We start from the raw sequence: 22758 nt of genomic DNA on the forward strand, positions 1-22758 counted from the left end.
ATACGGTTCATATTTGTAGAAAAATTTATTAGAAATTCTATAAAATCAATCCTTACTTCCACATTTACAAATAAAATATATCATCTACATCAGGAAAAACAATAGTGTATAAAGCCTAGGATTTCACATTCAAAACAGAGATGAGAACAATATGCTCTCCCAGTCGTGTTTAACATATTAATGCTCTTTCTTCATGAATATTTGTCTTAAATAACAAACGTTACTTCAGCTTGTGCCGTGTGATTTGGCATAGTTCCAGCATTACAATCCTGTAGTCCTGAGGTACAATAACAATGTCTGGCTGTCAATCACAGCAGTGTTTTTTTTTTTTTCTAGGTAAAATCCAGCCCTTATTTACTGTACTTTGCTCTTCATATGTCAGACCGTGGCTTCGTTGTAAACGTAAATAATTTTTCAGTTGTCACCACTTATCTTGAAGGAAAGGAAATTTTCGTCAGATAGAAAGCTGTAGATTGAGAATTTAACGCTGTTAGAAAATATTACCACTATAATGATTTTGTGAACCAAGGAACATCTAAGACAAACAAAAAAACTTCCCCCTTTAGGGAAAGTAATGATTTTGCCAGGAGGTGCATCCTCACAAACATCTGTTCTTTGACATTCACAGCACAGGAGATTATCAGCTTTGAATTGTCCATTGGTGTAAGTCTGCCGCATCAGAGAGCAGTTTCTTTGAACATGGTTTACATCAGGATGGAAGCTGAAAAATGTTTAGTGTGAGCTTTGATGTTTTCTTGGCACTCATTTATCCTCATCTGTGTCCATGTAACAGACACAAAGCTGATCTTTCCCCAGCAGGATCAGAGATTCTCCATCGCAGTGCCAGAAGAGTGACTGCACCTGTAAACCTGAGTTACACACAGTATGTCAGAGAGGAAACGAACTACCAGGGCAAGTGAGGCGGATAAGGCTGATTTATATTTATAGGTTTTTATACGATGTGTTCGCTTTTATAAAATACATTTCAATTATGTTTTTAGAGTTTGTTCTTTTCATGTTTCACAGCAGTGGCGGGCCGTCAGTGCAAACAAGGCCTTTTGTGCTGGCCATAACATTAAAATCACTGATCTTTTTATATTTTTATTTCCATTACCATGTATTAAATTATTCCTTATAGTAAATTCTCTACATTTCATAGCTTTTCTCTCAGTTTCTCTCAGCTGTTTCCTGTGGTGTATGTTTGGGTTAAAGTTTTTATTCATATTCCATTGGACTAGTCAGAGCTCGCAAACTGCACGAGCTCATAAAATATTCATGTAGATTTAATAACTGCTTTTTTTTTTTTTTTTGGGGGGGGGGGGGGTTAAAGTCACAGGAAAACTAATACATGGAAAAATGATTTGATTTATAAAATTGTGTTCATTGGGTTTCTTGCTTTAGTTAATGACATTCATACTGCATGAGATACCTGTCTGTGATGCAGTGTTTCTGTATAGTATTAATGGTTTCTATAACCGTGACGTCATAAGGATGGGTATAAAGATTCAGGTAGTGCACCCCTAAAGGCCTGGGTGTGAATTGTATGGCCCGGCACCATTTCACATTGATAAATTTCAATATAAAAGGTTTTACATGGAAAGAATACGCTTAAAAGCTTGCACTCACCGACACCTTCCACTTGCACTTTGACCGAAACACAGCTGGCGGGGGACCACAGATAGAGTTTGGCGTTTCCGGTGCAGAGTGCCAGGCGTGGCCTGCGCGGATCCCAGGCGAAGCAGCGCACAGCTGAAGTGTGTTCCAGTACAGCCTGCAGGCTGAGCCTCTGCATGTCCCACAGCCACACACACTGTGCCATGCTGTCTGAGACACGCGGTTGGCACAAAGTCAGCCAGCACAGTGACCCCGCTACTCATCAGAGTACTTAATTGATGATTAACACCCCGCCGCCAAGCCAAACAGGAAAACACACTTGCCAGAGAGTTTGCACTCGTAAGAATAAGGGGTGGTGGATAGGATAAAGGGGAATAACACAGCAGCTAAAAGCAGCAAATATCTCTAAATACCAGACTCAGTGGGCAGCCGGTAATGCTTCTCATGACTGATAGTGATGCCAAATGGGGCAGAGGGCATTCATCAAGAAGTGGCTATAACATACTGTATTTACAAGAAGCTTCTAGATTTGCACTTCGATTCGGACAAACTATTTAAAAACGGTGATATAATGCCAATAATTAGATATTTACCATTTTTTGTGGCAAGGTAGCGATTGTCTGAACTGAATGCAACAGCCGAGATTCCGATTTTAGGGTTGGCACGATCTGGATCAGGCTTCACCACCGACACCTGGACTGGCAACGAAGCGATCTCATCTGCAATAAAGTAATCATCAAGCGAGTTAAGTAAAAAAACTCATTCTCCCAGTACCAGTTGAGACATTTGAATACGCTCAGGGAGATTTCTATTCACCCACAGTAAGAGTGTATCAGCTTGTTTCAGGGGATGTTGTGAATTTATCCCTGGAAATGCAGTGCAACATCTGTTGCTAGGAACAAATATTTGGACTCGAGCCATGCAAAGCACGGAGGCAAAGTGTGACCGTCAGCGTGGGCGAGTTCATGTTCTTAGGAGCTGAGGCAGAGGCTTTAGGAAGATCTTGTGTCAAAATATGACACTTGGTGGCTATGTTTTCAGTGCTAGGATTTATATGGGGGCATTCGCAGAGCTCAAAGCTCAGTCAATGGTCTGCCCACAGAAATAGTTGGTCGACTCTTGCTGCGTGCTGGAATTCATAATGGCTCTGTCACCATGCTGAGCCTCCCAGCCTCAGGCTCCATTCAAACACAACTGTCTGCATAACACACAATATTAGCATAGACGTTCAGCCACACACACACACACACACACACACACACACACACACACACACACACACACACACACACACACACACACACACACACACACACACACACACACACACACACACACACGCAGTGCTCATCAGTAAACTAACTGGAACAAGACCTAATATATGAAGGTCCAAATCACTCGAGGTAATATAATAGCTAAACATCTTAATAAAAAAATGTATATAATAGATGTATTATACAAAAAAATTATCTGATTTACCGTGATGTTGCTAAAAGATGTAAATAAAAATAGATTTTCAAACTTGAATTACTATATTTTGCTCTACTTAATATTATTTGGAAATTATTCTAAACAGTTTTTAAATCGGGTTTGTTGATTGTCTAGCTATTGTTTTGTTCTCTTCCTTTCACAATCAATATAAGGCAACCTTACAAAACAGTCCCAAGGTCTTACATTTGCTCTGTGTGTTGAATAGGGGGCTTGTCATGGCGATCTGATGACTGGACAAATCCTCAGTGCCGACAACAAGCCTTTTCTCCACTTCTCTGTACACCACCTAATTCCAAACAAACAAACCCAGTCCTCAAACAATCCCGTGCAGCTTTGTGCATATACATACGCCACCATGGCTCTTTCTTTTAAAGCAGAATCAATTCATTAGAACTTCCAAATACGGGCAGAAGTACGAGTACGTGTAGTGACTTTACAATCAGTGGACAAAAGTTGGAATAAATGCTTACGGCTTTGGAGTTGGCGATCGTAGCTGGATGCTCAAACTCGATAAGCTTCTTCCAGGTGATGTGGTTTAGGATCCGAACCTGATAAAAATCATCAGCAGGTGTAAGTTTGTAAAAAAACTTTGTACTGACTAATAAATAAAGCAGAAATAATGTGTTATAAATTACATATAAATTGTAGAGGTGTTCCTGAATAAGGATTTACAAATCAGAATGGTCAAGTCTTGTGTGTGTGTGTTGGGTTCAGGGGACAGACGTAAAACAATGTAGTCATAAAACGCTTCCTCGTAACATTTTAAAGCCACAATGTACAGAACATTATACTAAAGAAATAGAAAATGTCTAAAAACTAGGGCTGTCAAAAGGAACGGGTTGAGAACTCGTTACCGCAAATTCATTTTAACGGCACTAATTTTATGAATGCAGCGCACATTTCTGTTTGACCATTTTGAATGAAAAATATAAATGAACAAATATAAAAGAAGCGAAATTAAAACTTTCTATGCAACACCTATTCATTTATGATGAATTTTCTTTACTGAGATATATAAAAAAAAAAATTTAAAAATAAAAAAAAGGATAAACTCTTCAAGTCTTAAATCGAGCACCAAAATCCACTATGGTGCACATAACAAAAGTGTTCTGATGATTTACGTAATTAAAAACACCATAAAACCATATACAAGAATATTTAGTCTTCATGCGCGGTGTTGAGGACGGTTCACTGATAATAAACGTACATTTGCATAAAGCATCCTGATTTGTCCATTACGATGTTGATTCGAATATTAGAAACTTGAAAAGTATTCATTTAAGGGACATTTAGAACAGATAAAAATGTGAGATTGATAAGCTAAATATTTTGATCGATTGACAACCCTAATAAGAACAATAAATAAACCTATTGATTTATTTAAGAAATAACACGAATAAGTGCAAAAAGGCCACACTGCAGACAGGATTTGCATTTCACATGTCGGCAAATCAAATTAAATTGGCTAAATTGCCTGTGCAACGTCGATGCATTGAAAAACAATCAAATTAATTTATAGAATGAAATTGGAAAAGAATATACCATTACAAAATCTTCCAGACATTGTTACATATTTAAATCCCTGCTAAGATGCTCCTGTGTCGGTCACAGATCATGGAAAGTGAAGCGTTATCATAAAAAGTAAAGGTAAATTTGGATAACAGTCGTTTTATGACATTGACATATCAGACAGTGAGCAGCCCCATATAACCAAAATAGCACGATCCTCGTTTCATAAAAACCCTGCGAAGCTTCTCCTGTGAGATTGGTAGTCAAATCAAACTCCTGCTATCGAAGCATTGCATCTCTGTCTATTCAGGGTCACTCCTAATCATTTGTTTTCCCACTTTGATTCAACCTCATTGTTGTGGAAATTTTGGACAGAACAGACATTTGGACTGTCTTGCTGACCTGAAGTCTGGTTTACGAACCTTTTTGCTAAACATCATAAAAGCATGTTCGTAGAGGTTATACCTTCTCATCGTAGCTGCCGATGGCTAGAAACTGGCTGCTGGGACTCCAGGACACTGATTTAATTCCCAGTGACCATTCATAAGCACTGTAGTTTGATAGCAGTCGCCCATCCAGGGAATACAACAATATTTTGTACTAGAGGAATATAAATATATTTAGGGAAAAAATGACAAAGGAATTATGAGTTGTTTTATTCTGAATCACAGTGTGCATACAACAACAGTCCTCATTAATGCTCACCTCAAGAGAGGCATCCCACGCCGCTAGCACACAGCCATTAGGAGACCACTCCACGCCCGCTAGATCCTGGGATTCCGTCTCAAAATGCTGCAGGAAAAAGTCATGGTCATAATACGCCTAATTAATGATCATCACATCATCATACACAATGGCTTCATCTAGCCAGGTGCCTTCTTTCCAGGAACCCCATCTCAGACCCTGAAAAGCTCCTGAAGCTCACAGTAAGTGGACTTTACTCACCCTGAGAAGATGCCAGTCATCACAAACAAATATACTAATGTAATCTTTGCAGTCTCTTCGCTCAGCTAGGGCCATGTAGCGTCCATCGGCACTGAAGTCCATCCCTAATGGTGAGAAGACAAGTGTTTGAGGGTTTACTGTATATTTCTAAGGCTTTGTCACCCTGCCTAAGCTACTGTTCAATCTCACACACTCACCTTTCTGACAGGATTTCGGGTATTTGATGTAGGAGACAGATTTGTTGCAAAGGGACCAGACGGTGATTCTTAACTGGAAGGATAATAGGGAAAAATAAAATCCATATTCAACACAAGTTTATTCATTATTTATTATAAGCACTGAATGATAAATGATCAGTCTGAGTATAAATACTGTATGCATGCTGAATTCAATAATGTATATCTTCTTAATCTTTAGGCCTCTTGTTTATTGCAAAAGTTAATGAACAGTTACTTTGTATTTTACAGATGGATGGAAGGAAAGAAAAACAGCAATGAGAGAGAGAGAGAGAGAGAGAGAGAGAGAGAGAGAGAGAGAGAGAGAGAGAGAGAGAGAGAGAGAGAGAGAGAGAGAGAGAGAAAATTAAGAAATTTGGAAATTTACAAAGAAAGAGAAATTTAGAAACAAATTTAAAAAGAAGGAAAGAAGGAAAAATGTACAAAAAAGAAGGAAAGAAAGAAAAATGTACAAAAAAGAAGGAAAGAAAGAAAGAAAGAAAGAAAGAAAGAAAGAAAGAAAGAAAGAAAGAAAGAAAGAAAGAAAGAAAGAAAGAAAGAAAGAAAGAAAGAAAAATTTGGAAATTTACGAAGAAAGAGAAATTTAGAAAAAAAAATAAAAGGAGAGAAAGAAAGAAAGAAAAATGATTTATCCTTCAATTTTTACCACCAGATTGTGATTGTTCTTTTCACTTTCACAGTTTGTGTCTATATTTGCTACTTCGATATGCTCCGTACGATTGGGTGAAGTAGACACATGAAATTAGTGAAAAGACTGCATTACAAAACCACGTGCATCCTGAGCATAAAACACTCTTTATAAAAAGCTTTAAACCTACTGCATTTCTCTTCCTCAAACATGCAATAAACATGAAACTTGGGAGATACATTAGTTTTATCCCTACAATAGAGTACACTCTCTGTGCTCCTCTGATGTGTCCTTTGCTGAACTCAGGATCTAAAAGGACACCTGAGGTGCATCAGCTGCTGCTCCTCTCATGGCTATCTGTCTTCAACCCTAGATTGATTGAACAACACCCTACAGCTGCATCAGACATCTCAGTTCGGTGGAAACGAGCATCTACACAGTCAGATCACTTTAACGATGCCGCCTTTCATCACGTCTGCTGCACAGAGTGGGTTATCAGGGGCGTCTGGTGTGAAAAAGAGAGAGAGCGAGAGCGAGAGAGAGAGAGAGAGAGAGAGAGAGAGAGAGAGACCTGGCATAGCTAAAACCTAAAACTGTAGGACAGTGCAGAAGAAGGTGGGAGATGATTCTCCGTCTCTGGAGGCTGAGAAGCTGGTGAGGCTGGAGCGTTTAGGAGTTCGTGAGCCGGCCAAAGCAGACACGTGCCACCAATGTGTCTGAAAGCACAGGGGAATATTCAGCACTGTGACAGCTGCGGCTCCTGATCAACAGTGCCACAATGGAAGCTGGTTTAAATCTTACAACCTATTACTGCAAATGAGAGACGTAAAAATAAAATGCGGAAAAAGAGAGAAACAATAATACTAATGGTTTTACGGTTTACATTTTACAGGACACACCATAGAAACTTCTTTGGAAATTCTATGAATTGCTATGATTCACACTGGGAAAGCCCCTTTGTATGCAAGAATCTTTACATAGACCTGCCTGTCAGCAGAGGATTAAGCCAGGGCATTCCACATCACAAAACATCTTTAAAACGATACAGTGCCAACGCTCCTGTTACGGATTCGAGTCGCACTCGTATCCGATACAAGCGGCCAGACGTGCTACGGGGGCAGGAGATGCCAACCCTGCCAGCCTGGGGATTTTGGGCCATTGGCTAATGCTCAGCATTTCGAGTGTCAGCTATTAGAAAACTGAGACTATAAGCAGCCTGGGTAGTTCAGTGATAGCACAAGCATTGTTGGTCAGCCCCCGAACAATGTATCATCACTTAAAAAGGTACACTATTCGCCAGTGCCCTTGGGTTTTTTGTTTCAAGAGCCTCTTAGAGCACTCAGCAAATACTTGGATTACTACACCTAGGAGGATGTGTTGGTTAGCTTGTAATCATGGAGCATTTAAGCAGAGCTGCTATCGTGTCCATTTCATTTCTCCATCTCTATCTCATCTGCACCCTATTTCCTTGTTTCCATATGCTCTGCTGTGCAAGTAGGACTGATTAATGAAGGTCGGTGTTTGAAAATGAAACGTCACCTATCAATAGTCCACTTGCACAGCAATACAGCGCTCCCAGAGTTCCTGCCACTTCTAGTCATATAGATCCTCTGAAGCGTGTCAAGCTCCTTATGCGATTCGCGCTGGATCTCCGCAATGGTGTCAAAACTGCAACCTTTGGGCTGAATCTTCATCTTCAGGGAGAGGGTGAAGTCCGCATGAGCCAAATCTGGCCAGTAGGTGGGTGCTGAAGTGAGATCCTGCGAATTGTTCTCCGACAATCATCATGCACCAGTTGCCGAATGCTTTCGACATTTTCGGGGGTTAAACTCATTGAAGTTCTTCCTGATCTCTTGTCTTCCAGTGATGTTCTTCCGCTCTTCTGCTCGAATGACTCATTGCAGCATCGGCGTATGGCAAACGTCTCTGTGGCAGATTTTCCCAGTTTCCCGCAGAATTTGCTCTTTGTTATAAATTGCTGTCCGTGACGAAATCGCAGAGGCGGTAGCGCATGGGGTCCGAATAGCACCAGTTAGCACCATTAGTCTCGAAACTTTTTGATACAACCGCGTACGTAAACATATGAATGATCTTTACCAATAACGTTAAAAATAGAAACACAAGATAACACACATGGATCCCAATCTCTCTCCTAATAAACTCTACAAGGGAGCAGAAAAGCCCCACTGGCTACACTAATGCCCCACTGGCTACACTAATGCCCCACAGCTCGTGTTTATGACTATCATGAAACTAAAGCCCCAATCACCAAACCACTTTATAAACCAACCTTCTTGTCTGGTGTGAATGTGATGTCAGTTATAACCTAATACCAGGAACTCTTAACCTCTCACCTGCGACCAAACACTGTTAACCACATGAGTTTATTAAACCCGTCTGCCTTGGAGACTCAAAATCCTCCAAAACACACGTATTACATGAACCGACATGGAGGCTTAGAAAATCAGCTGTTCTTATTTCAACTTTTCAAAGTAAACTGTCGGATCGGAGAGAACTGGAAAGACAAAGTCTGAATTCTGATTGCTACTGACTGGGAGAGAAAGTGAGAATGCCACAGACACCCTGCTCTGTGCCCCTTCTTTCATTCCCAGACACAGCTGCTCTCCATCTCAGCACCTGTCAGTGACTCTTGGAGTCGGGTTTAGGCAGCAGGCAGCTCCTGCTCTGGCACTTAGCCCACGCATAAACAGTAATGGACGGAGAGATAGTGGGATGCAATTCACATGTAGATCTCCACGGGCCTAACATGTACTTCCTACATCCACAGCATGTATGAATACAGGAGCAACCGAAACCAAGACCTGATTTATGATCTCAAATTTGGATTTTCCATATGATTTCTCACCATTGATGATTTCACAAGACAAGCTGTGGTTTTATACCTTTGCATTTTAGTGGCAAGTATTATTATAAAACATGCTACAAAGTATAAAAAAAAATTGAGTGGCGCATTCGTTCAGTCCAGACTTGCGTTTTTTCCCCAAGAATACGTTAAGGATGTATCGAAATGTATACACACACACACACACACACACACACACACACGCCCTTCGTGGTAATTGTACGACACCAGAAACCCAATAAATGATCCCTCCCTGGTTTTTCCCCTCTAAACTGACTTGACTGTAAAGTGAACAGGCGCGGGGCATAGCTCGGCGCTCTATGTTAGACGGTTATTTGAGGTCTGAATCCAGCCCTGTTCCAGCCGACAGCCTTCTATTTTCAGGTCCTTGGTTACGGGGTAGTGACAGTTGACATGGCACGAGCTAGACTCCTCCTGACTTCACACTTACGTGAAACTCGGTGGTGTTGAGTATGTGACGTCCGTCTGGACTCCAGCGTGAGGAGACGAGTCCGATCGAGCCCTCGTCTATCTTACAACGCCAGTCTGGCTGCTCCAGAGACCACACCTGCATGAGACAGACAGAAAATCGCTTACACGTGAGCGCGTACAGCATCACCACCAAGGACAGCCCTGATCGCAGCTTTCATTCCACCTGCACCAGACAAAATGAAGGACTGGCGCTGGCTTCCTTTAGAAAGGTAAGACCCCTTTTCTATGAATTCTTATAAAAAAATTAAGGGGGGGGGTGTCTATGGAAGGGCATTTTGATTTACAAGATGATGAAGTTCTTACCTGAAATCATGTTGGCGCTATTAGGATACAATTCATTTCTGACATTTCTACACAACCCTTCCAGCAACCTAGTCCACCTTATTAGCTGCTCTGACTCTCAGCAGAAGGACCCCTAAGATCTGTGCGTACCTGCACAAGCCCTCTTTTGTACATCGCACAAAGGATGAAGAGGGAGTCTGAAGACCACTCCATGTGCGCCACCTGGTCCAGACAGGTGTAAAGCTGCAATATCTGCAGATTCCTGACATCCCTCACTACCAGGCGATACTGAACACAGGTGGCCTGTTAGACACAGAGTGGTTCGTTAGAGGGGGGAAAAAATACACACGAAAAGCAAAAGAACTGTACTGTTTAAGTACTGTTAAATAGTTAATACTTAGCGTCTCAATACAATTTCTATTTCAAAAACAGCGAGTGAGGTTTAATTAACATCGGTTCAGGTCATAATTTTTCAAATTGGAGATAGTTACAACACCTATATGTAATGCTGAGATATGTTTCCATACCAAATACTTTCCATCAGGCGAGAGTCTGCACAGCTGGTTAGATTGCTTTAGGAGCTCGGAGAAATTCATGCCAGAGTCTGAAAGGTGATGTACGAGAGGTAAACACTGCTGGGGTTTAATGATCGTTTTTCAGCAGCTGCACAGAGTAACATCAAGACACAACATGGGCAGATAATACCTGCTATAGAATGGTAATATTTATAAAAATATATATATATTGTAGCACACTTTTTGAATGTTACGAACGAACGGGTTTTCATAACCGTCCCTATTAATGGTGTGTATCCTCTGAAAATATCCTCTTTAAAACTTTATAGTAAATCTCATGCACTACTTCAAATCCAGAACCTGTGAGAGATGCCAGCAGTGCATGTGTTTATTTTAAAAACGCAGATCAAACACAAGATGGCGCCACTCCAACTTCAACAAAATCTTGAAGTGCCAAAATTGTCTATTAAATAATAGTATAACCTTTTTAATATCCATTAAACAGTTTCGTGCAAACTTTACAGAGTGCAGATGTGTGTGTTTAGACCATGTCATTCTTTGTATCATTTAATTTATTCATTTACATTTTCCTCACCGTTCCCCCCCCCCCCCCCTAAAAATTCATCCAAGAAAAAAACAATCAATACAACAAGCATATTATTTTCTTCTCCTTTTACTTCTTTCCTTCTCCTGGAAAATCCTGTTTAGTATTTGTACATTTAAAACACATCTCCATATTTCTTTGGTTGGATTTCATAAGGAAAATATCTTAATATCAAGAAATCAAGTGTTGAAAGATGTTCACCAGGGGTTATGATGTAAACAGGAAAAGACCAGAAGTGTTTATGAATGCAGCAGCAGCTCCAAACAAACAGCTGATTGATTATACATAACCTTTTCTACTTAAATATCTGCACATTTTATGTCATGTATGGCTTGTTGGCACTTTGACAGCAAAAATCCCAAATCACTGCTTTTTTTAATGATTTGTTGTTGTTGGTTTTTTTTTTCCAAAACTACATTTTACCCAATCTTTCCTTTTTTCCCTCTGCAGTAGCCTCAGTAGTGCACAAATCCATGTAGGATGCAACCAGTGATTGTTCTCAAAAGACACCATGCTTTCCTTTTAAATAAAAGCAATAAATTCATTTTTTTCCTCCTAGTATTTCACTTTAATTAAAACACAGTAGAGATATTGGGGTTGGATTGTCTTCCAAAAACCCTCCATACTGTCGTGTAATTAGCCGACTAGCTTTATCTCATTCAAACCCTTTCACTAACTAGCATTAAATCTGGAAAACAAAATAATTTACCGTGTAAATCTGGTTAGCTCGCTTTCAAACGACCAGTTAATGAAGGAAATTTCGGAGACGAAGTTTTCTCCGAGTAGATAAAGCCTCGTGTTTGTGTTTGTGTGTGTGTTTATTTGACGGTTGGTCTTAGCGGTGTTTTCGGAAGCGGATCAGGAAGCAACCAATCAGCGTTGTCCTTGTGGATCATGGGAAATGTAGTGTATGATGTGTAGTTTGAGGAAATTAGTTTTTTTTGATAGAAATGTGGAAGGTGACGGATGTGAGTGGGAAGTGATCATGGAGATACACTTTGTTTAAAAAATAAAAATAAAAAAGATTAATGTAAAAGCTTTTGATGGATCTTGTTGTGTGTTCATGTAATATTTAAAGTTTGCGTGTGTGTGTGTGTGTGTGTGTGTGTGTGTGTGTGTGTGTGTGTGTGTGTGTGTGTGTGTGTGTGTGTGTGTGTGTGCGCTTGGCTGGGTGCGAGGCTGCACGGCTGTTGGATCAGCACACTGTGTGATCCCCTGGTGAGTGAGTGGCGTTTCCCGCCCGTGTGAGCCCAAACGGCGGCTAACGCCTCCTCCTGTCAGCCCTATTTCTCCCAGCACACAGCCCATCCCAGCCAACCTACATCCCCATCCCCTAACCTGCTTCAGCAGCTCCATCATCTCCACCAGATCCACCATCTCCACCACCTCCTACACACTTCTTCTCTCACTTTGGTTCATGTCATTTCGTTTTCACCTTCATCTAAACCTCTGCTTCCTTCTCTGAGCTGTGTTTTGGAGATCTCAGCTCCACCACACACGCCCACACACACACACACACACACACACACACACACACACACACACACACACACACACACACACACACACACGCACATAACCGGATAGTATTCTCTTTAAAGACTTGTCCGGCTTTAAACAGTTTGATCCAAAATGTTCGGGGGATTCAGGATCTTATAGGCCTCTCTGGATCTCAAAGCTGGACCACCGATTTTATTACACAAGGTAAGGTGATGGCTTTAATACACACCTGGTTCTTGAGTGTTTGGATCTTGTGATCACATGCAATCAGCAATGCGGACATGACTGTCTTCTCTTGTTTTTTCTTCTAAGAAATGTAAGAAACGTCTCCTGGTAAATAGTCATTTATGCGTCGATAATTGCGAAGAAACACCAATACTACTTCTACTATTAATAATAATAATAATCATAATCATAATCATAATCATAACAATGATCGCGGGTTATTTATTATACATTTAAAATAATTTATTCGATGCTAGTCATCATTATTACACTGAAGCGGCCTTATTTATTTGTTTTTATTTATTTGTTTTTATTTATTTATTTATTCCATATTAACTCCAAAGATTAACGATTGTATGTGTTTGTTCATTTATTATATATTTACTCCATTTCATTTGGAAGATGTTTCATTATTTAAAAAGATAAATACATTTTTTATTTATGTATTTATTTGTTTGTTTTATTACATTTTTTTTTTTATACATTTTCCTATTTTATTTTAAAGATTTCAGGCAGCGTTAACAGCTTCAACGTCGCTGTAGATTGCTGTGTGTGTGTGTGTGTGTGTGTGTGTGTGTGTGTGTGTGTGTGTGTGTGTGTGTGTGTGTGTGTGTGTGTGTGTGTATTGCGCGAGTTGGAAATCGATATAAAGCTGTGAGAAGGTGATGCGCTGGTCAGAGTTCAGGTTTGATTATTATTGAGAGAAAGAAAAAAACCTGAGAGTTGTTTACACTGATTTCAGGTAAAAACTCAAGGATTCCGCTTTTATTGCGTTTATGGAAAGATTCAGATTTAATAGAAACTGGGAGAAAAATTTTTTTTTGTAGAATTTTAAGCAAGATTTAGTTGTTCGTGTTTTTAGAAATTGTTCAGTTGTGTGTGTGTGTGTGTGTGTGTGTGTGTGCGTGTGTATATGTGTGTGTGTGTGTGTGTGTGTGTGTGTCAGATAACGTTTTAACGGGCTAAAGTAATGACAGTGACCATGTAATAATAATAATAATAATAATAATAATAATAATAATAATAATAATAATAATAATAACAATTTCTTCTTCTTCTTCTTCTACTTCTTCTTCTTCTTCTTAATATTATTATTATTATTATTATTATTATTATTATTATTATTATTATTATTATTATTATTATTATCGTATTATTTATAATTGTATAATTCCCTGGGTTAATTTGATCAATTGGATGATGTCATTTCTTACTAATTGAAAGGACTTTTTTTTTAGTATGTAGTTTGATCGTGTGTGTGTGTGTGTGTGTGTGTGTGTGTGTGTGTGTGTGTGTGTGTGTGTGTGTGTTTGAGAATATGCCTTTATTGTTGTACCGCGTTGTCTAGGCGTCTTTCACTAAACTTCAGTGTGTGTGAGTGTGTTCACTGACGCTCTGTGTGTGAGTGTGTTCACTGAAGCTCTGGGTTCTGCCACTGCATGGCTACAATCTCTGCTTTATCTGTGTGTGTGTGTGGATGGATGGAGGATTTTGGTCACTAAGTCACTGTGTGCTGTGTTGAGCTTCAGGAAGATGAAAGGTAAATGATATCTGGCTTTGTGTGCCTCAGGCTGGTGTTTCATGCTGGTGTGTGTGTGTGTGTGTGTGTGTGTTGCTGTAAACGTGTATAAAGGCTGAATTTAAGTGTTAATTCAATTCTCAGTGTTAATCCCTGCTGTCTGGGTGTAATTGGTGGCAGAGCATAGTCTCGGGGTCTCAAGGGGACAGTCCCCGCGGGGATCCGGTTCTAATACAGGACACACACACACACACACATCTCTCTGTGTCTCTTCTAACTACCTGCACTCGTATTTTCCACTTTTAGCTTCATTATCAGCTCGAGTTGGTTGTTAATAATCTTTCATGCGTGGATTTCTTTGCTTCACGCGCGGATTTGCACCTGTTCAGTGATGCGCATTTGGTACTTTGACTTGTCCCTTTTTAATAACACGATCGACTCTCAAGATTACTGAAATGATTAATATGCAATCATAATTTTGGTAAGCTCAAACCAAGTTTGCATCCAAGGCAAAAGTGTGTATGTGTGTGCGTATGTGTGTATTAGTATGTGCGTGTGTGTACGTGTGTGTGTGATTGTGTGCGCTTGGAGCTGACCTCGCAGTGCCCCAATCCGACCCAAAAAGGAAAGAAAATCCTGCCAAGACTGTGCAATACACTATAATAAACACATACACTCCTTTAGTGTAACCACGTGCGGTTCGGGACGCGGTCGCTGGGCTCTGGCGTTGCCGGGGAAGCAAAAGAGACGCGCGCGCTACGCACCAGAAAGCGCGCCTCACGCGTGGAAAGTTTTTTTTTTTTTTTTTTTTTTAAGCAGTGACGTCATTGGCAAGGGCTGAAGCTCTGTGTAAGAGCAAATATATAAACTGTATATGTATATATTAGGGCTGTCAATCGATTAAAACATTTAATCGCGATTAATCGAACGGTTGTCGCTTTAATACTTTTCAAGATTTAAATATTCAACATATATTAATACAACAAAATAATCAACATGGGCATGGACAAATATAGATGCTTTATGCAAATGTATGTTTATTATTAGTGAAACCATACTTAATGTAATGAGAAGACAAAATGTAATTGTAAATGTTTGAAAGTAATTATGGTGATGTAAATTATGTAAATCATCAGGACGCCAAATTGAACTTTTGCTACGTTTCCACACGGACGGATTTAATTGCCAGATATTCGAATTGCGGAATTTGGTGCTTGATTTGAGACTTGGCGCATCAATAAAACTAATATTTATTGATTTAAAATTATTATTAAGTTTTTTTTTTATTTTTAATCGGAGTAAAGAAAGGACAACGTGAATAAATGTGTGTTGAGTTGAATGCTTTGATTTAGCCTCTTTTATATTTATTTATTTGTATTTGTGATTAAAAAAAAAAAAAGGTCAAAATGCATTAACTGCAACAAAATGCTTCACTAGTGATTATGGTATTATCAAGTTTGCATCTTTTTTTAATTATAAGGCATAGAAAGAGGCAAAGCATAATGCTGCTTCTGTGCAGTGGCCAAGTAGAATAAAATTGCATAAACAAAAGGATTGATATTTATAATTTAGACTTTAGAGTCAGTTAGATAGAAATGTGTGTACACTGCATAACAAAAATTATATTGATTGGTTGAATTTTTTTTTTTCTTGGATAAGTTTCATACAAACCTCTTATGACAGATAATTTAAGATAAATTCAAATTGGGTCATGGGTGCAAAAGGAAGTCCAATATAAGTTGCCTGTTTTTAAGTACATTTGTTAGGGAAGCTTTGTCCTGGTGTCCTTTATTAAAGGATGATGCCTTGTCATGTTTCTCGGGGTGGAGAGGAGTAGGGAGGAAGGAAGTGTGTCCTGCACCACGTGGCTCACTGGCCCGTCGGGATGATGCCAGGCAGGTCCGGGCCTGCCATACTCGGCACCTTGATTCTGAATCTGCACACCCAGACTGAAAACCTGCTGGGATTTAAACTGGAGAAGCAGCACTGGGAGCCTGGGTGGAAATTGCTTTCGAAATGAATTCGTTGTTGTGCTAAGGTTTTTGCAGCCCATTCGAATCAAATGCTGGCTCTTATTCATGAGTCATAATTGAGCAAGTTTGGTGGGAAAAAATTTTTTCAGATGGAAGATGCAGTGTGGTTATAAATCGCATAAATCCAAATGAACAAATGAGAAGTAGAATATGCATGATGGAATAAGTAGAATATGATGAGAAAATGTATAGCAGGATGAAATAAATAGCAATGACACTATGTGTGCCCTTTAGAGTAATCTACCCCACGGTGGAGCACCCCACGTCCAAGATGTCCCAGTCCTCCACCAGTGATGAGGGTACGACATTCGAGCACCTGTGGAGCAGCCTGTGAGTAGCCCTTCCTACCCATCATAATATATATTCCATTATATTCAATCATTTAGTATTATATATTGTTTCAACAAAACAGCAATTCTTGTGTTACAATATGTCTTTTTTAAAAAAGACCTCATGCTGCTTGCAATTAAATGGTTTTTAAATAATTATTTATTTTCGTGGTTAAATAAGCAGGAATATCAGTAATCTACATTATTTCCACATGCGAAACCATTACATGATCCATAAACCATTCACTAAACATTTTTTTATCACTTTGCAGGGAACCAGACAGCACATATTTTGAGCTCCCTCAGACCAGTCATCCAGACAGAGGTGTTTCAAGCAACATGACCAACAACCGGGCCGAAGTGTGTATGGACGTCTACCAGATGAGAGACTTGAACGATAGTGTCATGGTAAGAAAAAAAAAAATCCAGCAATTTTTTCCCCCTTATTCTGCTTTCTGTACCATAAGGTTCGTTCTTACACCTCCAGCGATCGATGATGATTGTGGGTTCAGGGGTCTCTTCAGTATGGCTGACTAAATAGCCACCGGTTGTGAATTTAGTTCCAGACCAATTTGTTGTGAATTATATCGGTTTGTAAAATCAGTTGGAAAAATTTACAAATGCAAGAAAGACAAAGTACAAAGTCATGCACAAGTCCTATTGTATAGGACAAGGACTCTCAAATTGTTTTAACTCAAAACGTATTCATTCATTCTACTGACACCACAGACTCAACACAGGTGTAAGTCATGAGCAATATTTAAATATTAGACATAAAATGTTTATTTATATTTATTACAGTTATCAAGTTATATTTATTTGGGAATTACTGGGGTTTGGATTAAAGCCATTCATTATCTGGGGCCTGGCAAATCATTTAAAATGTTGATGATAATTCAGTAATAAATGGCAGGTTGGGATTTCCATCAGCTGAATTAAATGAATACCAGGTCTCTGCGTCATTGCAATAGGAACAGATTCACTTACTTTAGGTAGCTACTTTTCTTTCTAGAATGCTCTTTCTAGACTTTATATAGGTTGATGTCCTTTTTCATTCGAGAAAACAATTCAAACTCATCCATGGCCCCAAATCGGCAATTAGATATAATGAATAATATTATTTAATAATGTGGAATATATATATATATATATATATATATATATATATATATATATATATATATATATATATATATATATATATATATATATATATATATATATGATTCAGGTATTTTTTAATGCATCGTTTCAGCTTCATGTATATCTAGGCTCCATTAAATATGGCAACCTTTCAGATCAGAAACAGCATCTGTGATCCAATGAGTTCCATTTTGAACTATTTTCCAAAACGTATGCTTTTCTGAAACCTCTATACAAGGCCTTTGTTTCTGCTGCCCGTCCCAAGCCAGGCTGCTTTTCCCTCCACATCAGCTCGGATTCCCTCCACATTGCCTGCTTTCCCTCTTCTCCGCTATGATTTCCCTCTCCACAGCAGGCCCAGCTACGGCCTGGGATTTAAAATGGGAGGGCAAAATGGCTTAATTAGAGGGAAAACCAAGCCAAGAACATGACACCTGCTGCTCGATTCCATCTGGGGCACACGTGCTGAAATTGGGAGGGGGGGCAGTAGGTGAAAAAGAAGGAAAGGGTGTGGATGTGATAAAGGGATGTTTGAATGGATGTTTTATAGCTCTTGTTTTTTAGCCATTGCATCAGGAGACATGTGGTAACCCGATTAAAATGTTGCTAGCAGAATTACCAGTGTTTCTGTTTGAATCTATCTATTATATGCATCCATTTTACAGTATTTCTTCAGTAATATGCTGACAAATACATTACAGGAAAGCTTGTACAGCTGTTAGAAATGCGCAACCAAACACCCAATGCTTTATATATTCATGTAGCAGATCCAGATGTGATTAAATGAAACATTCTTTCCTTTCGAAACTTGTACATTGGACAGTTCGATTTGAAATGTTTCTTGACCTCACGTCTTTCCTGTAACTAGTCTCGCGTTCTGTATGAGCACAACACCATCAGGAGAGCAATGCCACGGTCCAGTCTTCGTCACGAATACTCCTTTCACTTGCTCTCGTACCTGGTCCCTTCCAAACAACAGTGGTTTCGTCTGAGCCGTCAGTGGGCAAGTCCAGGCCTGCCCTTTCGCTTAATAAATAGTCATGAGGCCAAAAAGTGGGAGGTCCAAGATTTGTTGTTAGCTGCAGCTAGAAGTTGACAGGGCCGGGATGACTGGAGGAATATTGAGAACTATCCTCGCACTTGTCCTCTGCACTCGGCCGTGTTCAGAGCTCTAGAGTTCAGCAGGCTCGCAGTGCAAATAAGGGAAGGAGTTGCTTCTTACCCGCACACCTACAAGTGCAAGGTCACATGACCAGCCCAGTGTCCTGACGGTTGCCCGCCCTGCGGGAGTGCTACAATGCTGTGTGCAGGTGACCGTGCTCATCACTACAGTACGGTAGGTGAGCTTCATTCTTTACAATGATGCCATGATTCTGGTCCAGTCTATTTGATAGATCGCCGTGCGTGCCATGACTCTGAGATGAATACCTGTTGATGCATCAGCATGGATCTCATTTATGGTGATCACTGATAGACTATGGTTTAGTGATGTTGTCATACGTGTTTTGTCACAAAGAGGATATTTCCCAAGCTCTACTTGCTTGAGGTTCGAGGATTCAATCTGAAATTGAAATTTGCATCTAATCATATGAGTTGCTGAGAAAATATTTGGCAAAGCAGGGTGATGATAGTGAGTAATTCATGGTTGTGCAATCTAAGCCCAAATTGCATTTTGTAAAATGACTAAATGAAATGATTTTTTTTTGGCTGTATATCTAACATCCACCTGAGTCACATGCTCTGACTCAACATGGTGCAGTAATTATAACATTGCGCTACACTACCTGTACAGTAGAGGGCGATGTTTTCGCACTTTAGTACACACTCCATCCATATGTTTGCTGTCATCCTCAGTTCCCTGAAGATCCCCTGGCAAAGATATGTCTGAGCACGCTCTGAAGATGTGCAGCATTATGTCATGCTAAACATATCGGTTCCCATCATCTCCACAAACCATTCTTTTCATCATCTTTCTTTGGCGTATCAGCAGAATGATAAGATGGTGAGATGTTGTGAATAGATGTGGACAGGGCTGGGAACCAAACGCCACCAACAGCTACATATTCGGGGCTGCCGGCTTATCATAATACAACTCGTGAGATTCAAATTTTCCATTACTTTTATTCACTTATTTTTGACAGTTTGAACGTATGTGTGTGTGATTGAACGTATGGTCGTAAATAAGGTTGGCACGACATGAAGTGAAAAGAAATGGCAGGAAAACTTTGAAAAGTTCTTAAGAACAATCTAAACATAAATCAGGGACCTAAGGACAGAGAGCAGTAAAATGAGTGAAAACCTTATCAATTGAATGCAAAGGTTTTTGAGACAAACAACTTGTGAATGTACATGTATACATTTTTTACCTCAAAAAATTTACACTGTATTATTAAAAATAATGTGGGTTTCATTCTTGCCATGACACACACTCATGGTTCATTTTTTACCAACCTGACCAATAGAAAAACACCACATTTGATGACTCTGATAGTGTTCTGCTATTGTAGCCTGTTTTGCACAACTTTCATGTGTTGCTTAGTTTGATGCTTTTTTTGTGACCCATTGAAGTAAAGAGTGGTTACTTTATGTAGTGTCGCCTTCCTGTTAGCTCAAATCAATCCATCCATTCCTCTTTATAGAATCATGTCCTAAAATAAGCCGAAATCGCTGAAATATTTTATTTGGTCCATCCAATTTTTGCTTTAATGATAGTGTGCACTTAAGCTGTCCCAGACTCCACAAGTTTCAAATGCGTCTAAAAACATAGATCGCTGAAAGGGACTCATGGAAACGTAGGTAATATATCACTGATCTCTGATATTTATTGTATACTTAGACTTCTATACCAAACTGCAATCTTTCTGCGATTTTCACTATATAATTAAAAAAAGGTTCAATATTCATACCGGAGATCAGAGTTCAGCAAGTTATCAACATATAAGAACATTTGGCCATGAAAAGTTTTGCGTTATTAACATAGATTTCTGTAAATCTGTAGAGGTTTGGTTTGTTCATGCTGAAGTTTATGGTTGGTTAACACAATTCTTGTTATAGTGACCTTAATATAAAAGATTGATAGTATGAAAGTGATTCCTTGGGTCTCAACGATGCTGAGTTTGACCTCACACGCTTTTTCATCTGACCGTCTCTCTGCTTGAGTTTAACTGTGAAAGACAGTGCTGAGAGAAAAAGAGAGAGAGAGAGAGAGAGAGAGAGAGAGAGACAGAGAGAGAGAGAGAGAGAGAGAGAGAGAGAGAGAGAGAGAGAGAGAGAGAGATGCTTTTTTGGGTGTGCATGTGTTACTCCTATCCTTAATCTATTAAGTCAGAAAGAATGCTTCGATTGCATACATGCGCACACACACACACACACACTCATACTCACTCAAACACATGCACCGAGTTGTGCAAAGAAGCTTCTTTTGTTTTTGTCCTGTTTCGACTTGTTGAGCGACATGTTCCAGCGTTGTAATGAGGTTTACCTGAGTGCATGTGCAAGTGTGTGAGTGCAGGCTGAAAGGACTCTCTTTTCGTTAAAGATTTCGAGAGCTGACAGGGTAGGTTCAGCTCCACACCTGTAGGGAAAGCCCCCTGGTTATGAGGAAGGAAAGAAAAATTCAAAGAACTATTATAGGGAGCGATGTTGGAGAGTCGGCAAATGACTGCTGAAATTGCTGAAAGCATTAAAGACAATTACCAGGTTCAAGATTTAAAACAACTATTGAAACTCTGCCCTAATTGTGTGTGTGTGTTTTGGTGTGTGTTAGTGTTAGCTAGAGAGAAAGCACATAGACTAAAGACTGAAAGGCCCTGGAGACATTAGGTTATCTCTCTAAGCCTTGTATCTAAGTATCTCACTGTCTGTGTGTTTGTATCCAATTTTTAGCTTAACATGGAATTGCATTTTCTTGAAAGTTCTTGTAATTCTCATTCATCATAAATTATTAATGTGCACATTTATTACCTCGAATATTATTACAATAGTTTATTTGGAAATTGTAGAATTCATTTTCGAATACACTCATGGTTCAATTTTCTCCAACCTGACCACTAGGAAAAGACCAGATTTATTGAATCTGATGGTGTTCTGCCATTGTAGCCACACTGTTTTGTGTGTTCATTCTGAGATGCTGTTTTTTTGCAGTAAAGTGTGGTTACTTTATTTAATGTAGCCTTCCTTTTAGCTCAAACCAAACCAATCGTGCCTCTCTGACCTCTCATCACTCGCTTGGTGGTTTTTGACTGTCGTGCCATTCTTTGTACACACTAAGAAAAAATAAAAGGGAAAAGGTGCTTTATATTTCTTACTTGTACTTTACAGCACTGTGAAATTCTTTCTTCACATATCACTGTGATGTAAGGAAGCTGGGAAACGCAGGGTGAGCCATGTTTCAGCACCCCTGGAGTGCTGAGGTTTAAGGGCCTTGCTCAGGGGCCCAGAGAGTGGCAATACCTGGGCTTAAACCTTCTGATCAGTAACCCAGAGCTTTAACCACCATTGTGAGCGAAAATACCAGAAGAGCCGCAGTTTCCGAAACAAACTTGTCAGTTAGATCACCATTCTGATGGTTGAAGCGAAGTGAACACCTTTACTGTTGCACTTGAGCTGTACATGCATAATATTATGCATTGTGGTAAAGCTGAGTCTTTTTACATTTTTATTTGTTGGTTAAATATTTGCAATAATGAGCCGGTGTTTAGATGTTGGTGTACGGTGTTTAGGTGAACTTTATTGAGTGCAAGAATGTATATGATTGATAAAGACATAGCAGAGGTTATCAGAATATTATTTTTATTAATTTGCAGTACTGGGGATTATTTGCCAATTATT

At 39.4% G+C, this 22758-nt stretch overlaps 2 protein-coding genes across 7 annotated transcripts in view; one reads left to right on the plus strand and one right to left on the minus strand.

The window, feature by feature from the left end:
- Window positions 1–3: 3 nt before the first annotated feature.
- On the minus strand, window positions 4–12036 carry wrap73 (WD repeat containing, antisense to TP73). Of its 2 annotated transcripts, none has more exons than XM_083554767.1 (13): window positions 11889–12036; window positions 10588–10723; window positions 10211–10363; window positions 9738–9854; window positions 5757–5829; window positions 5560–5663; window positions 5320–5406; window positions 5080–5214; window positions 3576–3653; window positions 3289–3391; window positions 2208–2333; window positions 1627–1824; window positions 4–869 (listed from the first exon to the last, which is right to left on the minus strand). In XM_083554767.1, exons 2-13 carry the CDS (start codon window positions 10654–10656, stop codon window positions 763–765), a joined length of 1350 nt encoding a protein of 449 aa, XP_083410893.1. In that variant the 5' UTR covers window positions 10657–10723; window positions 11889–12036; the 3' UTR covers window positions 4–762. The 2 variants fall into 2 exon arrangements, with proteins under 2 accessions (XP_083410893.1, XP_083410894.1); XM_083554768.1 differs by having other exon boundaries at window positions 10588–10664; window positions 11889–12016.
- A 623-nt stretch (window positions 12037–12659) lies between these two features.
- The window catches only part of tp73 (tumor protein p73), a 29704-nt gene continuing 19605 nt past the window's right edge, over window positions 12660–22758 (plus strand). For 2 of the 5 annotated variants that reach the window (XM_083554757.1, XM_083554753.1), the window contains exons 1-2: window positions 16691–16786; window positions 17058–17193. In XM_083554757.1, coding sequence (XP_083410883.1) covers window positions 16728–16786; window positions 17058–17193 — 195 coding nt within the window. In that variant the 5' untranslated portion in view covers window positions 16691–16727. Of the gene's footprint in view, window positions 12884–16690; window positions 16787–17057; window positions 17194–19043; window positions 19265–19909; window positions 20024–22758 lie in introns of those variants that run through there. The other 3 variants (XM_083554754.1, XM_083554759.1, XM_083554755.1) reach the window with 3 other exon arrangements.

Source organism: Silurus aristotelis (genome assembly GCF_946808225.1).
Source record: "Silurus aristotelis genome assembly, chromosome: 11".
In the NCBI taxonomy this organism is placed as follows: Eukaryota; Metazoa; Chordata; class Actinopteri; order Siluriformes; family Siluridae; genus Silurus; species Silurus aristotelis.

What these genes read in the sequence shown, in the direction of transcription:
- wrap73 (XM_083554767.1), bottom strand. Translation starts at nt 10,656, where the DNA reads ATGAATTTCTCCGAGCTCCTAAAGCAATCTAACCAGCTGTGCAGACTC. An exon ending in CGCCTGATGGAAAGTATTTG is followed by an intron (nt 10,364 to 10,587) that starts GTATGGAAACAT and finishes TGTGTCTAACAG; the next exon opens with GCCACCTGTGTTCAGTATCG. An exon ending in TCGGCAGCTACGATGAGAAG is followed by an intron (nt 3,654 to 5,079) that starts GTATAACCTCTA and finishes GATTTTTATCAG; the next exon opens with GTTCGGATCCTAAACCACAT.